The following is an 18,236-nucleotide window of genomic DNA, read 5'->3' as shown; positions in this document are numbered from 1 at the left end:
ATCCTGAGCATTTCTGTTCAGATAAACTGAGTCAGGTCCCTTAAGTTCTTTTATTTTCTTTTTGCCAATTATTGTTATTGTTATTCCAGAATTTTTAACAAATTGTCACCAAATCCATACAATTGCAATACAAATTTTAAAGTTGACCCCCCCCCCGATGTCCTCTCTATCTTCTTCCCTCCTTTGCTGCTCCCAATAAAATAACGTTTTCCAACTATCATTTCAAAATACATTCATCCCTTCTCCTTACACATCACCTGCTCAGTTACCAATGTCTGCTATGGGTTTTATACATCATTATAACAGGGGTCAGCAAACTTTTTCTGCAGGGGGCCGGTCCACTGTCCCTCAGACCTTGTGGGGGGCCGGACTATATTTTGGAAAAAAAATATGAACTAATTCCTATGCCCCACAAATAACCCAGAGATGCATTTTAAATAAAAGCACACATTCTACTCATGTAAAAACACCAGGCAGGCCCTACAAATAAGCCAGAGATGCATTTTAAATAAAAGGACACATTCTACTCATGTAAAAACATGCTGATTCTTGGACCGTCCGCGGGCCAGATTTAGAAGGCGATTGGGCCACATCCGGCCCCTGGGCCTTAGTTTGGGGCCCCTGTTATAACTTGTCCTCGAAATAGCCGAGTAGAGTAAATCCTCTTCTATCTATCTATAAGAGTTGTTCATCGATTTTCAGGTCCCTTAACTTCAATGGGTCTACTCTGAGTTAGGACTAGCATTTGCTCCAGAGTAGACAGAGAGAAATTTTCCTCCCTATTTCCTAATACCATAAATTTGGTATTAACCCAGTGAGGCTGAACGGTGAAGGACTGTTAAACTGCGGAACTCATTCCCGCAGGGGGCAGTGATGGCTGCCAATGGTTGGCCTTAAAAGAGGATTGGACAAATTTATGGAAGATGAAGGAGTTCTCTTTGAAAGCACATTCAAATCACATCCCTTCCCTCAAAGAATTCTGGGCGCTGTAGTTTGCGAAGGGGTTCTCGGAACTGTCACTCCGCGACAGATAAACTACAGGCCCCAGAATTCTTTGAGGGAAAGAATGTGCTCCAAATGTGTTTTAGATCTATAGTGCGTAACACAGCTTTAAAGCGCATTTTAAGTCCACAAACAATCCTGGGAACTGTAGTTTGTTAAGGGTGCTGGAACTGTAAACTGTAAACCACAGAGACCAGAGTTCTTTGAGGGAAATAAAGCATATAGTGTGGGCTTCCTCAAACTCGGCCCTCCAGATGTTTTGAGACTACAATTCCCATCATCCCTGACCACTGGTCCTGCTAGCTAGGGATGATGGGAGTTGTAGGCCAAAAATCTGGAGGGCCGAGGTTGAGGAAGCCTGATATAGTGCATGCAGGCAGCCAAGGATTGTGGCTCAAGTTATTTGGCACCAAAGCCTTACTCTGTAAAGTCCTATGTGCCTTTTGTACATGTGTTTATTGGAAAAATGTGCCCGGCAGCAGAAAACATAATTTTTAAGAATTAAATTAAATTTAGAATTGAATTATTTCATTGATTCATCACTTCTGTACGTGTCAACCCAGAAGTAAGCCCCAGTGAATTTAATGGGACTTACTCCCAGGTAAAGACTGCAGCCTTAATTGATTTTTTTTAAAAAAAGAGTGTTCCAGTAATTGTTGTATATATGGAATTGTATTTACACCAGGAATTGTTTCTACATTTCTTCATTTATGCCTTTGACATAATGCCTCAAAGCCATTTAGACATATAGAAATATTTTTAAAAGCAGGTGTGTTTTTTTAAACAAACCTGAAAATAGGTTTCAAAACCACTCAAATAATGAACATTGAAGGCAAGAGACTTTTATCCAGCTGAAGAAGCTTGTGGAAACAAAAAAACAAAAAAATGTGTCTAAAGGGTAGAGCTTGAATGACCTGGTGGGATTTTTGTTTTTTTGACATATGGCATGATTTTATTTCTCTCCGCCCCTGCCCCCCCTATTTTATTAAATCCTTTTTCATACTACAATAAAATACTGTACAAATATTGAGGTGTATGGTTAAATTTTTACCAACATGCAAATACCTGGCTCATTTAAAACTATATGGAACCTGTGAGGGAACTCACAACTGGAGAATACTTTTATTTATTTATTTTATTTATGGACTACAGTACTTAAAATGAGGCTGCATTTTAAATTTTAATATTGTATTTTAATCTGTATTTTAATTAATTGTTTTCTTTTCTTTTATGTCTTATTGTAATTTTATTGGTGTTAGCCGCCCTGAGCCCGGTTTTGACTGGGGAGGGCAGGGTATAAATAATTTTTTAAAATTATTATTATTAATATTATATAAATATTTATTATTTGTAAAGGGAACCTCTCCCTTTAGAGGTTATTCTTAACCCGTTAAAGCCGAGCTGCATCTCTGCACTTTTCCCCTTCCAGGCCGCGATGCTTTGCGGCTTCAATATTTCGTGCTTCGTTTTCTTTCTTTTTGTTACTTTTGTTGCCTGTAGCGAAGAAAATGAAAATAATTCAGAAAGGGAAAGGAACAAAAAATGTCTTCGTTTTTTCTTCTTCTTCTGGAAAACACAGCACTCTGAAAAAGGAATGCAATTCCACAGCATGGAATTGCTTTTAATTGTTGATGTTCTCTCTTGTTTGTTGATGTTTTTAGGGGAAGCACAAAGGGAATTTTTTTTAAAAAAGCTGCACCTGTTGAATTTCTGCCTGCCTCGCACAACACCTGCCGGAGAGCAACCTGGTCTACTGAGGGCGGCAGTTGCAGGCATTTCAAGAGCCCCACCCCCTTCTTTTGGAGCTGCAGGTTTGAATTTACCCAAGAAGGGTTAACCCAATAGATCTGGTGACAGCTGCTAGAGAGGCCCCAGACATCTGGGAGGAGGGAGAAATGCAAAAAAAAAAAGACCAGGGAGTCCCTTCCTTTCCTGTTCCGCCTTCACCCTCCATTCCTTCCCAACCTTTTGCACAAAGTAGCTTCATCTCCCTCTTTAATTCCTCCAAGCGGCAGTTCTGGGGTGGTTGCATTGAAGGCGCCAGAGAACCTCAGAGGCTGGGGCTGCTGAAGTGAGTAAAAAAAAAAATGCAAATAATATATTATTATTATTATTTGTTTTGTCCATCTTTGTGCAATGCAAGGGAGAGAGGGAGGGAGCCAAGCAAGGGGCTGAGGGAGGTCGGGAGGGGAGCAATTGCTGTAGCTCAGGGGCAGGGCAGCTGCTCTGATTGCAGAAGGCCCCAGGCATCCCCATTTAGGGCTGGGAATACTCCTTGTCCGAGAGCTGCTGCCGGCCAGCATAGACGATGTGGAATTGGGCAGCCCACCTGCCTGGCGGGTCAGTCGGTAGAGCACGAGACTCTCCATCTCAGGGCCATGAGTTTGAGCCTCACCGTTGGGCAGAAGATTATTGCATTCTGAATCCCTTCTGATTCTGCAATGCCTTGTTTCTATGACTCTGTTTACGGCAGCTTCCCTTGTTCCCATTTAAACAGCTCTTCAATTAGTACCATGAGGACTGGAATCTTAACTCTGCCTTTAAGGAAAAAGATAGAGCACCTGCTTGACACGCAGAAGGACTTGGGTTCAATCCCTGACATCTCCTGGCAGGGATTGGGAGACTACCCCTTCCTGAAACCCTGGAGAGCTGCTGCCAGTCAGTGCAGACAGTGCTGAGCTAGATGGACGGGTACTTTGGCTTTTTATTGCCATAGTTCATGCAGAAGGTCTTGGGTTCAGTCCCTAATGGCATCTCCAGGGATGGGAGAGACTTCCTGCCTGAACGCTGCAAGAGCTGCTGCCAGTCAGTGTAGATGTAGAATCATAAAGTTGGAAGGCATACCCAAGGGTCATCTAGTCCAACCCTCTGCAATGCTGGAATCTTTTGCCCTACGTGGGCCACGAACCCGACGACCCTGAGATTAAGAGTCTCATGCTCTGCCGACTGAGCCAATTCTTATCAGCTCCACGGCAGATGGACCTACAGTTTGACTTAGTATAAGGTAGCTTCCTAATCTCAGTGAGGGGTCGCCAACCCGGTGCCCACAGACACACAGGCCAAGCCTTGCACGGCGCTCCTGAGAAGACTCTTCTTTCTCTCCTACCAGTCAGATAGGCATGAGCAAGGCTGTGCATTGTAGCAGATAGAAAGATGGGTGTTTTATTTTTATATATTTAAAATTGCAGATGTCCCTGGCCTGGCCTTGAAAACAGGGAAGAGTCATGGAAGTAGTGTGACACATTCACACCACCCATTAAAAGCCCTATCAGTGAGTTTAACCATTCATAGATTCATAGATTTGGAAGACCCCACAGCAGCCATCTAGTCCAACCCCCTGCGATGGAGGGATCTTTTGCTCAATATGGGACTCGAACCCATGACCCTGAAATTACTAGTCTCATTCTCTACCAACTAAGCTACTGTGCCACTTTAGACAGGTATGGCTTCTTCCCCCAGAGAATTCTGGGAACTGTAGTTTGTTAAGGGAGTTGGTAGGAGATTCCCCTATTTCCCCACATTGCCAGGGTCGTTTAACAGTCCCTTCTCACAAGGGACTCTGGGAATTGTAGTTCTCTGAGGGAAATTGAGGGTCTCCCCTCACAGCACCCTTGGCAAACTACAGCTCCCAGAATTTTTGGGGGGAAGCCACAAACATTTAAAGCGGTACCACAGCACTTTAAATACATGTTGCTGCACCGCCCGGGAAAATCGGCTCCCCGACTCCAAAAGTCTTGGGAAATGTTAAAATGCTTTTTTGTAGCTAATTGCTGGGGAGGTGGAGAATAAGTGAGAAGTTATTAAGTGCAGTTTGCGGTGTGGTTGTGTATTTATTTGTTTCATTTATATCCCACCTTTTTCTCCAAAGAGCTCAAGGTGCCATATATGGGCCTCCTAGGAATGTGGGTGGCGCTGTGGTCTAAACCACAGAGCCTCTTGGGCTTGCCAATCAGAAGGTCGGCGGTTCGAATCCCTGCGGCGGAGTGAGCTCCCGTTGCTCTGTCCCAGCGCCTGCCCACCTAGCAGTTCGAAAGCACACAAGTGCAAGTAGATAAATAGGTACCGCTGCAGCAGGAAGGTAAACAGCGTTTCCGTGCGCTCTGGTTTCCGTCACAGTGTCCCGTTGCGCCAGAAGTGGTTTAGTCATGCTGGCCACATGACCCGGAAAAGCTGTCTGCGGACAAACACTGGCTCCCTAGTCCCTCGGACTGAAAGTGAGATGAGCGCCTCAACCCCATAAGTTGCCTTTCACTGGACTTAACCATCCAGGGGTCATTACCTTAACCTTTTTTTTATATGGGCCTCCCTCTCCCCACTTTATCCTCACAACAACCCTGTGAGAGGCAAGTTGCGCTGGCCCAGGGTCACTCAGTTCGCTTAATGGATGAGTGGGGATTTGAACTCTGGTCTCCCAGTGTTGCAACACTTAACCACACTGGCTTGCATCGATTGTGGTTTGGGGATGCCCATGGCCACTTTGGCGGTTTCAAAATGTGCCCACAGGCCTGAAACAGCCGACGACAACCCCTAGAAAATCATAGAATTGTAGAGCTGTAAGGGAACTCTGAGGGTCATCCAGGCCAACCCCCTGTGGCACGTTCTCAGAGAGAGCTGCGAGATGGGAGGGAGGCAAATATTTGGGTGGGTATTCTGTTTAAAACGTTAAGCTGAAGGCAAATCTAGAATGTTCCTCCTCCATTCTTTCCTCTCTCTTTTTGAAATATTTTTTATTTGATTTTACAAATATAGAATTACAGTGGACCCTTGGGTTACATTACCTTCGGGTAACATAAACTTCGGGTTGCGAAGTGTGCTTGCCGCTCGCACATATGCAGAACAGGCGCCTCTAGTTACAAAATCTTCGGGATACAGCCGGGCCTCTGGAACAGATCCCATTCGTAACTGGAGACTGTATAACAATACAAATTGCATATCCATATTTAGAGATTTCTCCGAATCTCTGGACTTCTCATCTTCCCTTCCATAGGTCCTATTATTCTCAACTGCATACCGGTATCATTTCATAATTCACATTTTATATCTCTCCATATTGTCCATGACATTTGCTACATTTAAAGCATTATTAGAATCCAGCTAATGTTTTAATCTGCTTATGGTGGTCTCCTAAATAAATTATAATTTTCCCCCCATTCTTTTTTAAAGTTCTTGTATTCTTGGTTCCTGAGCATTCCGGTCAAATGTTAATGCCATTTCGGCATAACCTATCAGCCTGGTTTGCCATTCTTCTCTGGTCGGTACTTTGTCTTCTTTCCATCTCTGGGCTAGTAGCATCCGTGCGGCTGTTGTCGCATACATTAAAAGTTTTTTCTGTTCCTTTCGGATATTGGTACCTACAAAATTCTGGTTTGTTTGTTTTTACAAAGGTTATCTTAAACATTTTTCCCCAACTCATTATCTCCTCCATCCTTTCCTTTCTCTCCCCCCCCCACTTGCAATTTTGTGCTTTCTATCCACAGGGCAGTGACCTCTACCCATCAGGACCACTTGCAAATGACCGCTTAGCCAAACGGCCGTGTCTCCGTCGCCCCACACGCCACAGGATCACGGAACGGACAACGGAGGCGGGGAACCTTCCCCTTTCTCTCTCCTAGGCAGACAGCCGCCACTGGAGCTCAGGAAGGCCTGAGATGGGATAAGGCCCCTCCCAATGGCCTCCAAGAAAGCCGTTTTGAAAGAAGGGGGTGCGCCGCCAGCCCTGCGCCTTCAGGCCGCTCGAGAGCCCCGGGTGAAAATGGAGGAGAAGAGCCTGGCCTGTGGTGCCAAGCCAGCTGAGGGGGTGAGGAAAGGCTCTCGTTTAGCTCCAGCCGCCGGTGCCCGGGAGTTTCTGAAGCGGGTGACGCCACAGCAGATCAAACAGGAGCCGGACGAGGGCTTGGCCCAGCGCTGGGAAGCCCAGTGGCAGGAGTTCCTGAAGGTGGTCCAGTCCCCTCACGCCGGGTGGGGGAGCCCTCCGCTGCCGGAGCTCGTGGCTTTCAAGGATCCCAAGGGCTTCCCGGCCTCGGGCGGGGCGGCCCCACAGGGCTTCGGGCGGGGCGGCAGCTGGAAGGTCAAGGAAGAGGTCTTAGAAGAGGATGCGGCGAGCGCAGAAGCCCAGCGCCACCGATTCCGGCATTTCAGCTACCGGGAGGCCGAGGGGCCGAGGGACGTCTGCGGCCGGCTCCGGGAGCTGTGCCACCAGTGGCTGAAGCCGGAGAGGCACACCAAGGAGCAGATCCTGGAGGCGCTGGTCCTGGAGCAGTTCCTGGCCATCCTGCCGCCGGAGATCCAAGGCTGCGTCAGGGAGCGTGGGCCGGAGACCTGCGCCCAGGCGGTGGCCCTGGCCGAGGGTTTCCTGCTGAGGCAGCAGGAGGCGGAGAGACCCCAACAGCTGGTGAGAGGAAGGGGTGTGGGGGGGGGAATGAATAAAAAAATCCCTTATCGGGTCACATTCAGGCCATATTTATTTATTTATTGAATATACCTGGAGGTTCACAGAAAAGATCACAATATATAAAATCAAAATAAAAACATTTGACCCAATAGCACACACACACACCCAAAAAGGACCGCATTTTAAATAGGATGTCAATCAGGTCAACCAAAGGCCTGGTTGAAAAGGAACGTTTTTGCCTGGCGCCTAAAGGTGTGTAATGAAGGCGCCAGGCAAACCTCCCTGGGGAGAGCATTCCACAGATGGGGAGCCACTGCAGAAAAGGCCCTGTTCTTGCCTTGCCACCCTCCGGACCTCTCGCGGGGGCACACGAAAAAGGTCCTCAGTAAATGACCTCAGGGTCTGGGTAGGTTCATATGGAAAGAGTCGGTCCTTGAGGTATTGTGGTCCTGAGCTGTTTTAGGCTTTATAGGTCAAAACCGGCACTTTGAATTGGGCCAGGAAACTACCGTAATTGGTAGCCAGTGTGGTCAGACCAGGTTTGGTGTAATATGCTCAAACTGTCTTGCTCTGGTGAGCAACCTGGCCTCTGAATTCTCCACTAGCTGAAGTTTCCGAACCGTCATCAGAGGCAACCCTACGTAAAACACATTTCAGTAATCTAACCATATCTTTAAAGCCCTGTGATACCACTTTAAACAATCATGGCTTCCCTCCCAAAGAATCCTGGGAGATGTAGCTGAGAGGGTGCCGAGAGCTGTTAGAGGGCCCTAGTTCCTCTATAATTCCCTGAGTTGCTAAATCATCAATCCTTCTTCACAGGGAAATGTAGTTCTGTGAGGTGAAGTGGGGTGTCCTGACAATTCTCAGCACCTTTAACAAACTACAGCTCCCAGGTATATTGGGAGGAAGCTGTCGGGAAGACCTTTCTGACAGTAAGCTGTTTGATAGTGGAACGGTCTCACCTCAGGAGGTTGTGGAATCTCCTTCCTTGGAGGTTATTAAGCAGAGGTTGGATGGCCACATGTCTCCGATCAATCCCAGCAAGCCCGTGCAACACCCAGGGATGATGGGAGTTCTAGTGCAAGAGCACCTGGTGCTCTAAAGCCCCCCCCCAATGCAGTGTTTGAAATTAGCCAGGCACCAAGCACATTTTGCACCTGCCAGCAACCATTTGCAACCAAGTGCATGCCTGGGGATAATTGAATCTGGGATGTTTTCACCCACTAGCAACACATCCTATAAAATTCTATCTGTTATATGTTATCTGCACAATCAGAATGAGTTTCAGGAACCGAAATGCTTTTTCTGTGCAGCCTGAGCAGCAGCAGTCCCCATTAAGAAAAAGAGGATTAGGTCAATTAGGATATGCAGAAGATATTAGAAATAAATTGAAGGAACCGCACGCAGAAAGAGGGGGAAGGAAGTCAGTTTTTGAAATGTCAAAATGATTCTAAAATCAATGAAGCGTATAAACCTGAAAAGTATGAATAATTTTTTTTTAAAAAAAGAGGTCAGAAGAGGCCAATATATATGTGCTGTGCCTGGCTCAAGTGAATTTTCTTCTTTTAATTCTCAAAGTCGTTAACCTAGCTCAAAGCTAAACTAGCCTAAACTAGCCAGAAAATCGCAGTCAGCCCATCCTTTGAAAAATAAGACTTTAGAGCCGTCTTGCCCCCAAATAGCGACTGTAACCTTGGTTTAAGGAGCCGATTGGCGTCCAGCTTATATATCCTAGTTTCTAACACTGCCTCCACGCCTGCAGTAGCAGAAAGGGACATCGAGATAGAGAACATAAGAAAAGCCGTCCCAGTGCCACCCTGTCTGTTCTCACCACAGCCGACAAGGTGCAAGCAAGGAGCATTCAGAAGCATGTCCTCTCTGACCCTAGGGATAGTACACAGCTGGTATCGGAAACCTACGCTCATTCTGAAGTCTCTGAACTGCAGCTCCCATCAGTCTCAGCCAGGATGGCCAATGGCTGGGGTTGCTGGGAGTTATAGTTCAGCACCTGGAGGGCCTGAGGTCCCCTACAGCAAGTCTATTGCTCGGGCGGAGGTGGCTGGGTTTGTCCAAATCTCTTTGTGCTTCAGTTTTAACCACCGACCCTTGTTGGCAGGTTCTAGATTCCTTTGAAGAAGTGACGGTGAATTTCCCAAGGGTGCAGCAAGTTTGCCTGGGTGCTTCTCGGAAACAAGGTAAGAACGGCGACGCCCGGCTTGTTTCTTCGTTCCACGTGGGGTAGCCGTGTCAGCGGCAAAAAGGGCAAAGGGGGATGGACCGGGCAGCAAGGGCATTAAATAATAATAATAATAATAATAATAATAATAATAATAATAATAATATATTATTTATACCCTGCCCATCTGGCTGGGTTTCCCCAGCCACTGTGGGCGGCTTCCAACAGAAAAATAAAATACAGAAATCTATCAAACATTAAAAGTTTCCCTAAACATGCCTTCAGATGTCTTCTAAAAGTCTGGTAGTTGTTGTTCTCTTTGACATCAGATGGGAGGGCGTTCCACAGGGTGGGTGCCACTACCGAGAAGGCCCTCTGCCTGGTTCCCTGCAACTTGGCTTCTCACAACGAGGGAACGGCCAGAAGGCCCTCGGTGCTGGACCTCAGTGTCCAGGCGGAACGATGGGGGTGGAGACGCTCCATCAGGTATACTTCAGGTATACTATTAAAATGCAGAAGGCTAAAAACGTATAAAAGAGAATTGCTGAACAGCAATTAAACTACAATAGAATTAAAGCAATATAAAAGCAGATTTGTTTTTTTATTTATAGATAAAAACAGCACAGTGCTATTTAAAAAGCCCATTCACTTGAAAAATTTGGTCAGTCTGCAAAAGCCTGTTGGGCTACAACAGTCTTCTGTTGCCAGTGGAAAGACAAGGAGAGCCGGTCTGTTTGATCATTCCCTTCCTTTCTTAATTAAATTGGTAAGGTTCTGCACAAGTTATTATAGCTAGGAAGTGGAAGGGGCAAGGTGAATATCAAATGGAAGAATGGTATACAGAGGTGTGGGATATAGCTATTGATGATAATATGTGCTATTAAGGTAAGATGGGGAATATGCAGGAGAAATAATTCTGAGGAGATAGGGAAGGTGTTAGTAGAATTCGTACTACTACAGAAAGGGGTCAAACCAGGCATCCCTAAACTGTGGCCCTCCAGATGTTTTGGCCTACAACACCCATGGTCCCTAGCTAACACGACCAGTGGTCGGGGAAGATGGGAATTGTAGTCCAAAACATCAGGAGGGCCGAAGTTTGGGGATGCCTGGGTCAAACCATCCGCAAGAGGAGTTGACATTTTGGGAGATTGGATAGTTACGATGGAATGGTCTCAGTGGTGGGCTTATTTATTATTATTATTACTTTGCCAAAATAATAAATAAAATTATTTTTAATAAAATAAATTAAATTGGCAAAAAAAATTTAAGCAGCAAAATATAACTCCAAAGAGAGCCAATATGTTACCTTCTATATATGCTCAATCAGCTGTAGTTTCCATATTCTCCCCAAAATCTCCACCCCTAAACCACATCATCCTGTGCAGCAGATCCTGAAGTCGAACCAGGGGGTTGAACTACTAGATGGCATCTGAGGACCCTCTTCAAACTCTTGTGATTTAATTGTTTAATTCATTTGCATTCCTTTAATCCCCACCACAACCATGCAAGGTTGGGTTAGGCTGAGAGACAGGGACTATGAGCTTCGTGTCTGAGCGGGGATTTGAACCCTGCTCTCCCAGATCTTAGTCTGGCACTCTTAATTGCTCCAGAGACGCGGACACAGAGCAATGGATTCAAACTACAAGAAAGAAGATTCCACCTAAACATTAGGAAGAACTTCCTGACAGTAAGAGCTGTTCGACAGTGGAATTTGCTGCCAAGAAGTGTGGTGGAATCTCCTTCTTTGGAGGTCTTTAAGCAGAGGCTTGACAGCCCAGCCATATGTCAAGAATGCTTTGATGGTGTTTCCTGCTTGGCAAGGGGTTGGACTGGATGGCCCTTGTGGTCTCTTCCAACTCTATGATTCTATGATTCTAATTGCTGGCTTGCCGATTTATAATTTTGCGGTTTACCTCCACTCTTTTATTTAGTTCCAGCAGGGAGCAGGCTGCTCAGCGAACAGGAGAGGCAGGTCCTTCTGCAACAGCGGGAGTACCTTGAACGGGAGAACACCTGCGGGACATCGGTGCCAAAGCCACGCGGGAGCCTCTCTCAGCCCCACGAGCCAGGGAAGGCCTCTGAGAGCCAGCTGCGGCTGGAGAGGCACCCAGCCAAGCGCCTGCCGGAGGCCATCCCATGCCAGGTGGGCTACGAGGACCTCAGCGAGATCTTCTTCCCGGAGAGGATGCAGGAGAACCAGCGGCAGAAGCGGTGCGTGGTGCTGCGCCGGAGGATCCACACCGAGGAGCGGCTGTACAAGTGCCAGGACTGCCGGAAGAGCTTCGACCACCGCTCGCACTTCATCCGCCACAAGAAGATCCACACGGGCGAGAAGCCCTTCCAGTGCGCCGACTGCGGCAAGAGCTTCAACCGCAACTCCAACCTCACCACCCACATGAGGACCCACACGGGAGAGAAGCCGTACAAGTGCGCCGACTGCGGCAAGAGCTTCCGCTGGAGCTCGGACTTCATCGTCCACGAGAGGACGCACACGGGGGAGAAGCCCTACAGCTGCGCCGACTGCGGCAAGGCTTTCCGGCGCAGCTCCAACCTCACCGCTCACGAGAGGACCCACCGGGGGGAGAAGCCCTACAAGTGCTTGGACTGCGGGAAGAGCTTCACACGGGGACTCTACCTCATTGCACACAAGAAAACACACATGGGCGAGTGAGGGGCGTTGGTTCTCCGGGGGTGGGTGGGGTGTCTCGGCATGACCCGCATTTTGGATGGGGTAGGGGGCCGGCTTCGAGCTGCACCCATCTAGCAAGGCAGCGGAGGGCTTTTTCTTCAACACCCTGCTCGGGAGCTTCCTGGAAGCATCCGATTGGCTGGGAACCCGGATGCCAGACTTTAGACCTTCTTGGCCAGATCCAGTGGGCGCTTCCTGCATTTTCTTCATGTGAAGAGAAAACCAGGTGGCTGCATCATCAAACTGCAAATGGCCGGGCCTGGTTTTGGATGGTTGGCAACTTTCTCCTGCTATAGGCAGCTGCCTCATACCAGGTCATGCTATAAGTTGTTCTAGTTCTGTATTTTCCACTGCAGAGCAGGGAAACAGATGAGGCAGGACTCCCAGATCAGCCCCAGGCAGCGGGGTGACCAGAGATATTATTACAGCAGAACCTCAGTTTTTGAGCATCTCAGAAGTCGAACAATTTGGAACCCGAACGCCGAAAACCCAGAAGTAATTGCTTCCGTTTTCGAACGTGCCTCAGAGGTTGTACGCACTTCCAAGGCGTGTTTTTCATTTCTTCCCATTTGCAACCAGCCCATTGATCCTCTGTTTTTGAAGGTTTCGGAAGCCGAACGGTCTTCCGGAATGGATCACGTTCGAAAACTGAGGTACCACTGCATTATTGCCGTTCCAAATTGTATTGCCTTCCACGCATGCAATGTACAAAATTCAACGACAGCAGCAGAGAGGTGGTTTAAAAAGACACAGACAAGAACATGAATTAAAAAACTCCAAACCACACACTTGATACTTCAGGGCAGGCAACTTACCCAGCTTCCTAGACCAGAGAACCTCTCACTTTATTAACCCCCCACCCACTGCATCCAGGCCCCAGTCTTGGGCCTTCCCAGCCTTTCCTTCCCAGCCCCAGATGTTTCAGAGAGACAGAGTTAGGCATGCATGTGCATGGATGCTTTAGTTTCGATGCCTGCATTGCGGGGCGGTTGTACTAGATGACCCTTGAGGTCCCTTCCAACTCTACAATTGGCATCGGGATGGCATCACTCATCAATGCCAGCTCTGACCAGCAGCAGCTCTCCAGACAGAACATCTTCTGAATCATTGACTCCTGGAGCCGGGAACCTTTGGCTCTCCAGGTGCGGCAGAACTACAACTCCCATCAGCCCCAGGTAGTACTGCCCAGTGGCCAGGGATGGTGGGAGCCGTAGTCCAGTGAGACTTTGAGGGCGCCAGGTTGAATGCTGGACCTTCTGTGTGCAAAGGAGTCCAGCTAAAATTCCTTTGCTAGACCTTGGCAGATATCCCTCGCTCGCTCGCCCGCCCGCTGTTTGGGGGGAGGCATCAAATTCAGCTTTCCTTTTAAGAGAAAATTAAACCGAGTAACAAAAAGCAAAGTGTGTTAAGGTTCTAGTCCTCATGGCTGGGGCTTAAAAGTTTGTGAGCAAAGTCTGGGGAAGCCTCACTAGCCAGAAAGGGAATCCATAGGGTTTCTAACGGCTTTCTGTCATGTGGCTAAGAAGTGGGATAAATTTCTGCCATGTACGCAAATATATGCAAAGGAACTTCCACTTTTTGGCTACTGAGGCTTAACGTTAACTTCTTGCTTTTAAAAAACACAACGCTGCCCTGATTTGGCTGAAACAACGGGGCTTACGCAGGAGGAAGCTATTCTGCCCCAAACAATGTGCCAATTAAAAATCCAATTTCAGCCCCCAGATTTATTACTACAGTGCAATCAAATGCACACCACGGTTTGCAAAACTCAGGCAGGTTTTTGGCAACTGGTTGTAGCTAATGATCATGGTGGTTAGGAACAGAAGCTGAACACCAGATATTTGGGGGGGGGGTGGGAATGGAGGAAAGACAAGGTGAGTTGGGCTGTTGCCTTTTTTGCCCCACCTCTGGGGTTCTTGGAGACGTCTTGACTGGCTACTCTGGGAAACGGATGCTGGACTTAAGGCCTTTGGCCTGATCCAGCCTAAAATTTTGATAAGTGAAAATGACCTTCTGAGGTGGGGGGGGGGTCAGGAAAAGTGATGGAAAACATGGACACCACAGCGTCCCCTTCCCCCCCTCCACCTGTGAAATGGGTCTAAAAAGCGAAGCAGCACGAGTGCGTCGGAATTGCATCTCATCCCCAGAACTGAGCACGTGAGAGAATCTCTCTGGACCTTGAAAGGACCTCGTACCTCTGAGGCGTGGGCTAGGCCTCTTCCGTTGCATCCCGAGATAGTCCTACTTATATCCAAAACCAATGTAGTCGATATTTATGCCTTGTATTTTCAAACACTTGCTCTTTCTTCTTCTGCCCCCTCCCCCTTTCTCCTTACCTGAGAATTTCCCTCAGGTTTTCAACCTTTGATTCCCAGGCAATGTTAACTTCCCTTAGGTTTGTCTTGTAATAAATTCTTTCCTCTTCATGGCAACATATATATATCTATATATCTATATACTTGAGAAATGATGGGTGAGTGTCTCTCCTACCTTTCTTTGTTTGATTTTTTTTTTAAAAGACAACTAATAAGTCGAAATTAAACATTCTTTTTTTTTTAGTCTGCTTCTGCTCCTGGGGTGTTAACAACAAGGGAACTGGGGTGTGGTTTTATTTATAAACCCTCTTCAGGAGATCCATGACGTGTTGATAGAGGTGTGTGGGGGAAACCCCTGGCCCTCCAGATTATGGTGGGTTGTAGTGGTTAGTGTTGTTCTAGGATCCGGGAGACGAGGGTTCAAATCTCCCCACCAAGAAGCTAACTAGGGTGACCTGGGGCCTGTCACTGCCTCTCACAGTGGCGGCTGGAATAAAAAGAGGAACCAGGTATACCACCTTGAGTTGCTTGGAGAGAGAGGAAAGTGGGCTATAAATGCAAATAAACAATAAACTCCCATCATGCCTGACCATTGGACATGCTGGCAAGGGCTGAGTCAGAGTCCAACTGCAGCTGGAGGGCCCCAGGTGGCGCTGTGGGTTCAAATCCCTGTGACGGGGTGAGCTCCCGTTGCTTGGTCCCAGCTCCTGCCAACCTAGCAGTTCGAAAGCACGTCAAAGTGCAAGTAGATAAATAGGTACCGCTCCGGCGGGAAGGTAAACGGCATTCCCGTGCGCTGCTCTGGTTCGCCAGAAGCGGCTTAGTCATGCTGGCCACATGACCTGGAAGCTATACGCTGGCTCCCTCGGCCAATAATGCGAGATGAGCGCGCAACCCCAGAGTTGGTCACGACTGGACCTAATGGTCAGGGGTCCCTTTACCTTTATGGAGACAGGCTCAAATCTGTGCTTGAGCCCCTTCGAGGCAATGCTTCATGGTATCTGCACATACACCGTTAATTTAGAGCACATTTTCAGTGTGGAAGATTCCCTAAGAGGTAAAAGAAAGGACTCCCCACCCACCCACAGCACATAGTTAAACTATGGAACTCACTTCTGCAGGAGGCAGTGGCAACCAAGGTGCTATTTTCAATTAGAGAAAAGGTGAGTTAAGGAGACATGATAGAAGTTTTTAAAATCTATGCATGGAGGAAGCAGATGGATTTTTTCTCTCTCGTCACACTAGAAATAATGGACATCCATTAGGCTGAGGGACACTCTGCCTATGTTCAAGGACTCTCCTTTGCTTTGACAGACTGGCCCATGCCATGGCAAAGAAGGTGGACCAAAGACCAAAAATCTAGTGAGGCCAGGTTGAAGTTAAGGCCTACCCCAGAGATTGAGGGTGGCTGCATGCATAACGGGCAGTAGGAATGGAATGGAGTATCCCTGAGAGGGAGAAGTGGAATGGAGTATCTTGGACGGCATGGCTGGCATATGAAGCAGCACAGCACACAGCAATGTTTTCTTGCAGCGAGCCCGTCATTCCACAAAACTGGCATTTCTATTTAGAATTCTCATTAGGGACCGGGAGTGGATTTCTCCTTACACAAAGGCAGCTAGCTCCACTTAAACGTAGGGCTGGCTGTTACTTGGGATGCACTGCAGAATGTCTGGACCAGGGGTAGGCAACCTAAGGCCCAGGGGCCGGATTCGGCCCAATCGCCTTCTCAATCCGGCCCGCGGACGGTCTGGGAATCAGCGTGTTTTTACATGAGTAGAATGTGTGCTTTTATTTAAAATGCATTTTTGGGTTATTTGTGGGGCATAGGAATTTGTTCTCTTCCCCCCCCCCCTCCAAAATATATTCCAGCCCACCACATGGTCTGCGGGATGGTGGACTGGCCCATGGCTGAAAAAGGTTGCTGACCCCTGGTCTGGACACATGGCAGCTCAGAGAGAACCTCCCTGTTCAGAGGTACTATACCTTTAAGGGGCAAACATCAACTTGCTGTGTTTGCTAGAGGAATTGGATGGATTGGTTGCTAGTCTAGATGAGATCCAGGAAGGTAACCGGACTCGGAACATTGTGTAGAGTTCTGGTCTTCTTGCCTTAAAAAAATATACGGTATCGTGGAGCTGTAAAAGGCTCAGAAAACGACAACCAAAGTGATCGAGTGGGATGCAACAATTCCCATGTGTGGAAAGGTTAGATTTGGGATTTTGGACAAAAGGAAGTACAGTGGTACCTCGGTTTAAGTACACAATTGGTTCCGGAAGTCTGTACTTATCCTGAAGCGTACTTAACCTGAAGCGAACTTTCCCATTGAAAGTAATGGAAAGTGGATTAATCCGTTCCAGACAGGTCCGCGGAGTACTTAAACTGAAAGTACTCAAACAGAAGCGTACTTAAACCAAGGTATGACTGTACTTCACACAGCAGTAGTGACAGGTACAGGTAGGTAGCCGTGTAGGTCTGACGTAGTCGAAACAAAATAAAGAAGGATACTGACAAGTGGAACGTGTCCAGAGGAGGGCAACCAAAATGGTCAAAGGCCTGGAAACAATGCCTTATGAGGAAGGGCTTAGGGAGCTGGGTATGTTTAGCCTGGAGAAGAGAAGGTTAAGGGGTGATATGATAGCCATGTTCAAATATATTAAAGGATGCCATATAGAGGAGGGTGAAAGGTTGTTTTCTGCTGCTCCAGAGAAGCGGACACGGAGCAATGGATTCAAACTTCAAGAAAGAAGATTCCACCTAAACATTAGGTAGAACTTCCTGACAGTAAGAGCTGTTCAGCAGTGGAATTTGCTGCCAAGAAGTGTGGTGGAGTCTCCTTCTTTGGAGGTCTTTAAGCAGAGGCTTGACAGGCATATGTCAAGAATGCTTTGTTTCCTGCTTGGCAGGGGGTTGGACTGGATGGCCCTTGTGGTCTCTTCCAACTCTGATTCTAAAAAAATTCCTTCCAGCAGCACCTTAGAGACCAACTAAGTTTGTCATTGGGTATGAGCTTTTGTGTGCATGCACACTTCTTCAGATACCATCTTCACACAGCAGTGTTAAACTTTGGGACTCTGGCCACTGGTTTAAGAGGCTTAGACAAATTAATGAGAGGATAAAACTCTCCAGTCAGGGGCAGTATGTGCCTTTGAATAAGAGTTGGCGAGAAATGAAGGCGGGGAGAAGCCATATTACTGCATTATTTCGGAAGTTTATTTGGGATAATTGTCCACCTCGTATATCACATAAGTTGCGTCACCTGCAGGGGTGGCGCTGGGTTCTAGACATGTAAAAGAGAGAAAGGAGCCAGGCCACTTATTTCACAGCTTCATTAACTGCGAACCCCGAAATTTGAGGTCCTGTTGGGATTTCTGGGTGTTAACTATGAACCCTTGTTGGATGTATCGGCTACTCAAGTTTGAGGCGGCCCTACAAAATGCAGGGGTTCAGTTAACAAAGCTTTTGATCACAGCAAGCAGAGTAAAATATAAAAATTCCTCCAGTAGCACCTTAAAGACCAACCTAGTTTTTATTTTGGTATGAGCTTTCGTGTGCATGCACACTTCTTCAGATACACTGAAATAGGAGTCCCCTTTTATTTTATTTTTATTTTATTTTACTTCGACCCAGACCAACACGGCTACCTCCCTGTAGCTAGCA

General features: G+C 47.3%; 1 protein-coding gene across 5 annotated transcripts; it reads left to right on the top strand.

Annotated features, from left to right (window-relative positions):
• The first annotated feature begins 2,292 nt into the window (after positions 1-2,292).
• On the top strand, positions 2,293-17,611 carry LOC118081267 (zinc finger protein 397-like). Of its 5 annotated transcripts, none has more exons than XM_035107675.2 (4): positions 2,293-3,073; positions 6,480-7,393; positions 9,513-9,591; positions 11,504-17,611. In XM_035107675.2, exons 2-4 carry the CDS (start codon positions 6,671-6,673, stop codon positions 12,241-12,243), a joined length of 1,542 nt encoding a protein of 513 aa, XP_034963566.1. In that variant the 5' UTR covers positions 2,293-3,073; positions 6,480-6,670; the 3' UTR covers positions 12,244-17,611. The 5 variants fall into 5 exon arrangements, with proteins under 5 accessions (XP_034963566.1, XP_060126732.1, XP_034963567.1 ...); XM_060270749.1 differs by having other exon boundaries at positions 4,871-7,393; XM_035107676.2 differs by having other exon boundaries at positions 2,293-5,080.
• Positions 17,612-18,236: the final 625 nt, after the last annotated feature.

Source organism: Zootoca vivipara, chromosome 2 (genome assembly GCF_963506605.1).
Source record: "Zootoca vivipara chromosome 2, rZooViv1.1, whole genome shotgun sequence".
In the NCBI taxonomy this organism is placed as follows: domain Eukaryota; kingdom Metazoa; phylum Chordata; class Lepidosauria; order Squamata; family Lacertidae; genus Zootoca; species Zootoca vivipara.
This window is presented reverse-complemented; position numbering and strand designations above follow the sequence as displayed.

Coding starts and splice junctions, on each gene's coding strand:
- LOC118081267 (XM_035107675.2), top strand. CDS start 6,671: ATGGCCTCCAAGAAAGCCGTTTTGAAAGAAGGGGGTGCGCCGCCAGCC. Junction 7,394..9,512: donor CGGAGAGACCCCAACAGCTG/GTGAGAGGAAGG, acceptor CCTTGTTGGCAG/GTTCTAGATTCCTTTGAAGA. Junction 9,592..11,503: donor GGGTGCTTCTCGGAAACAAG/GTAAGAACGGCG, acceptor TCTTTTATTTAG/TTCCAGCAGGGAGCAGGCTG.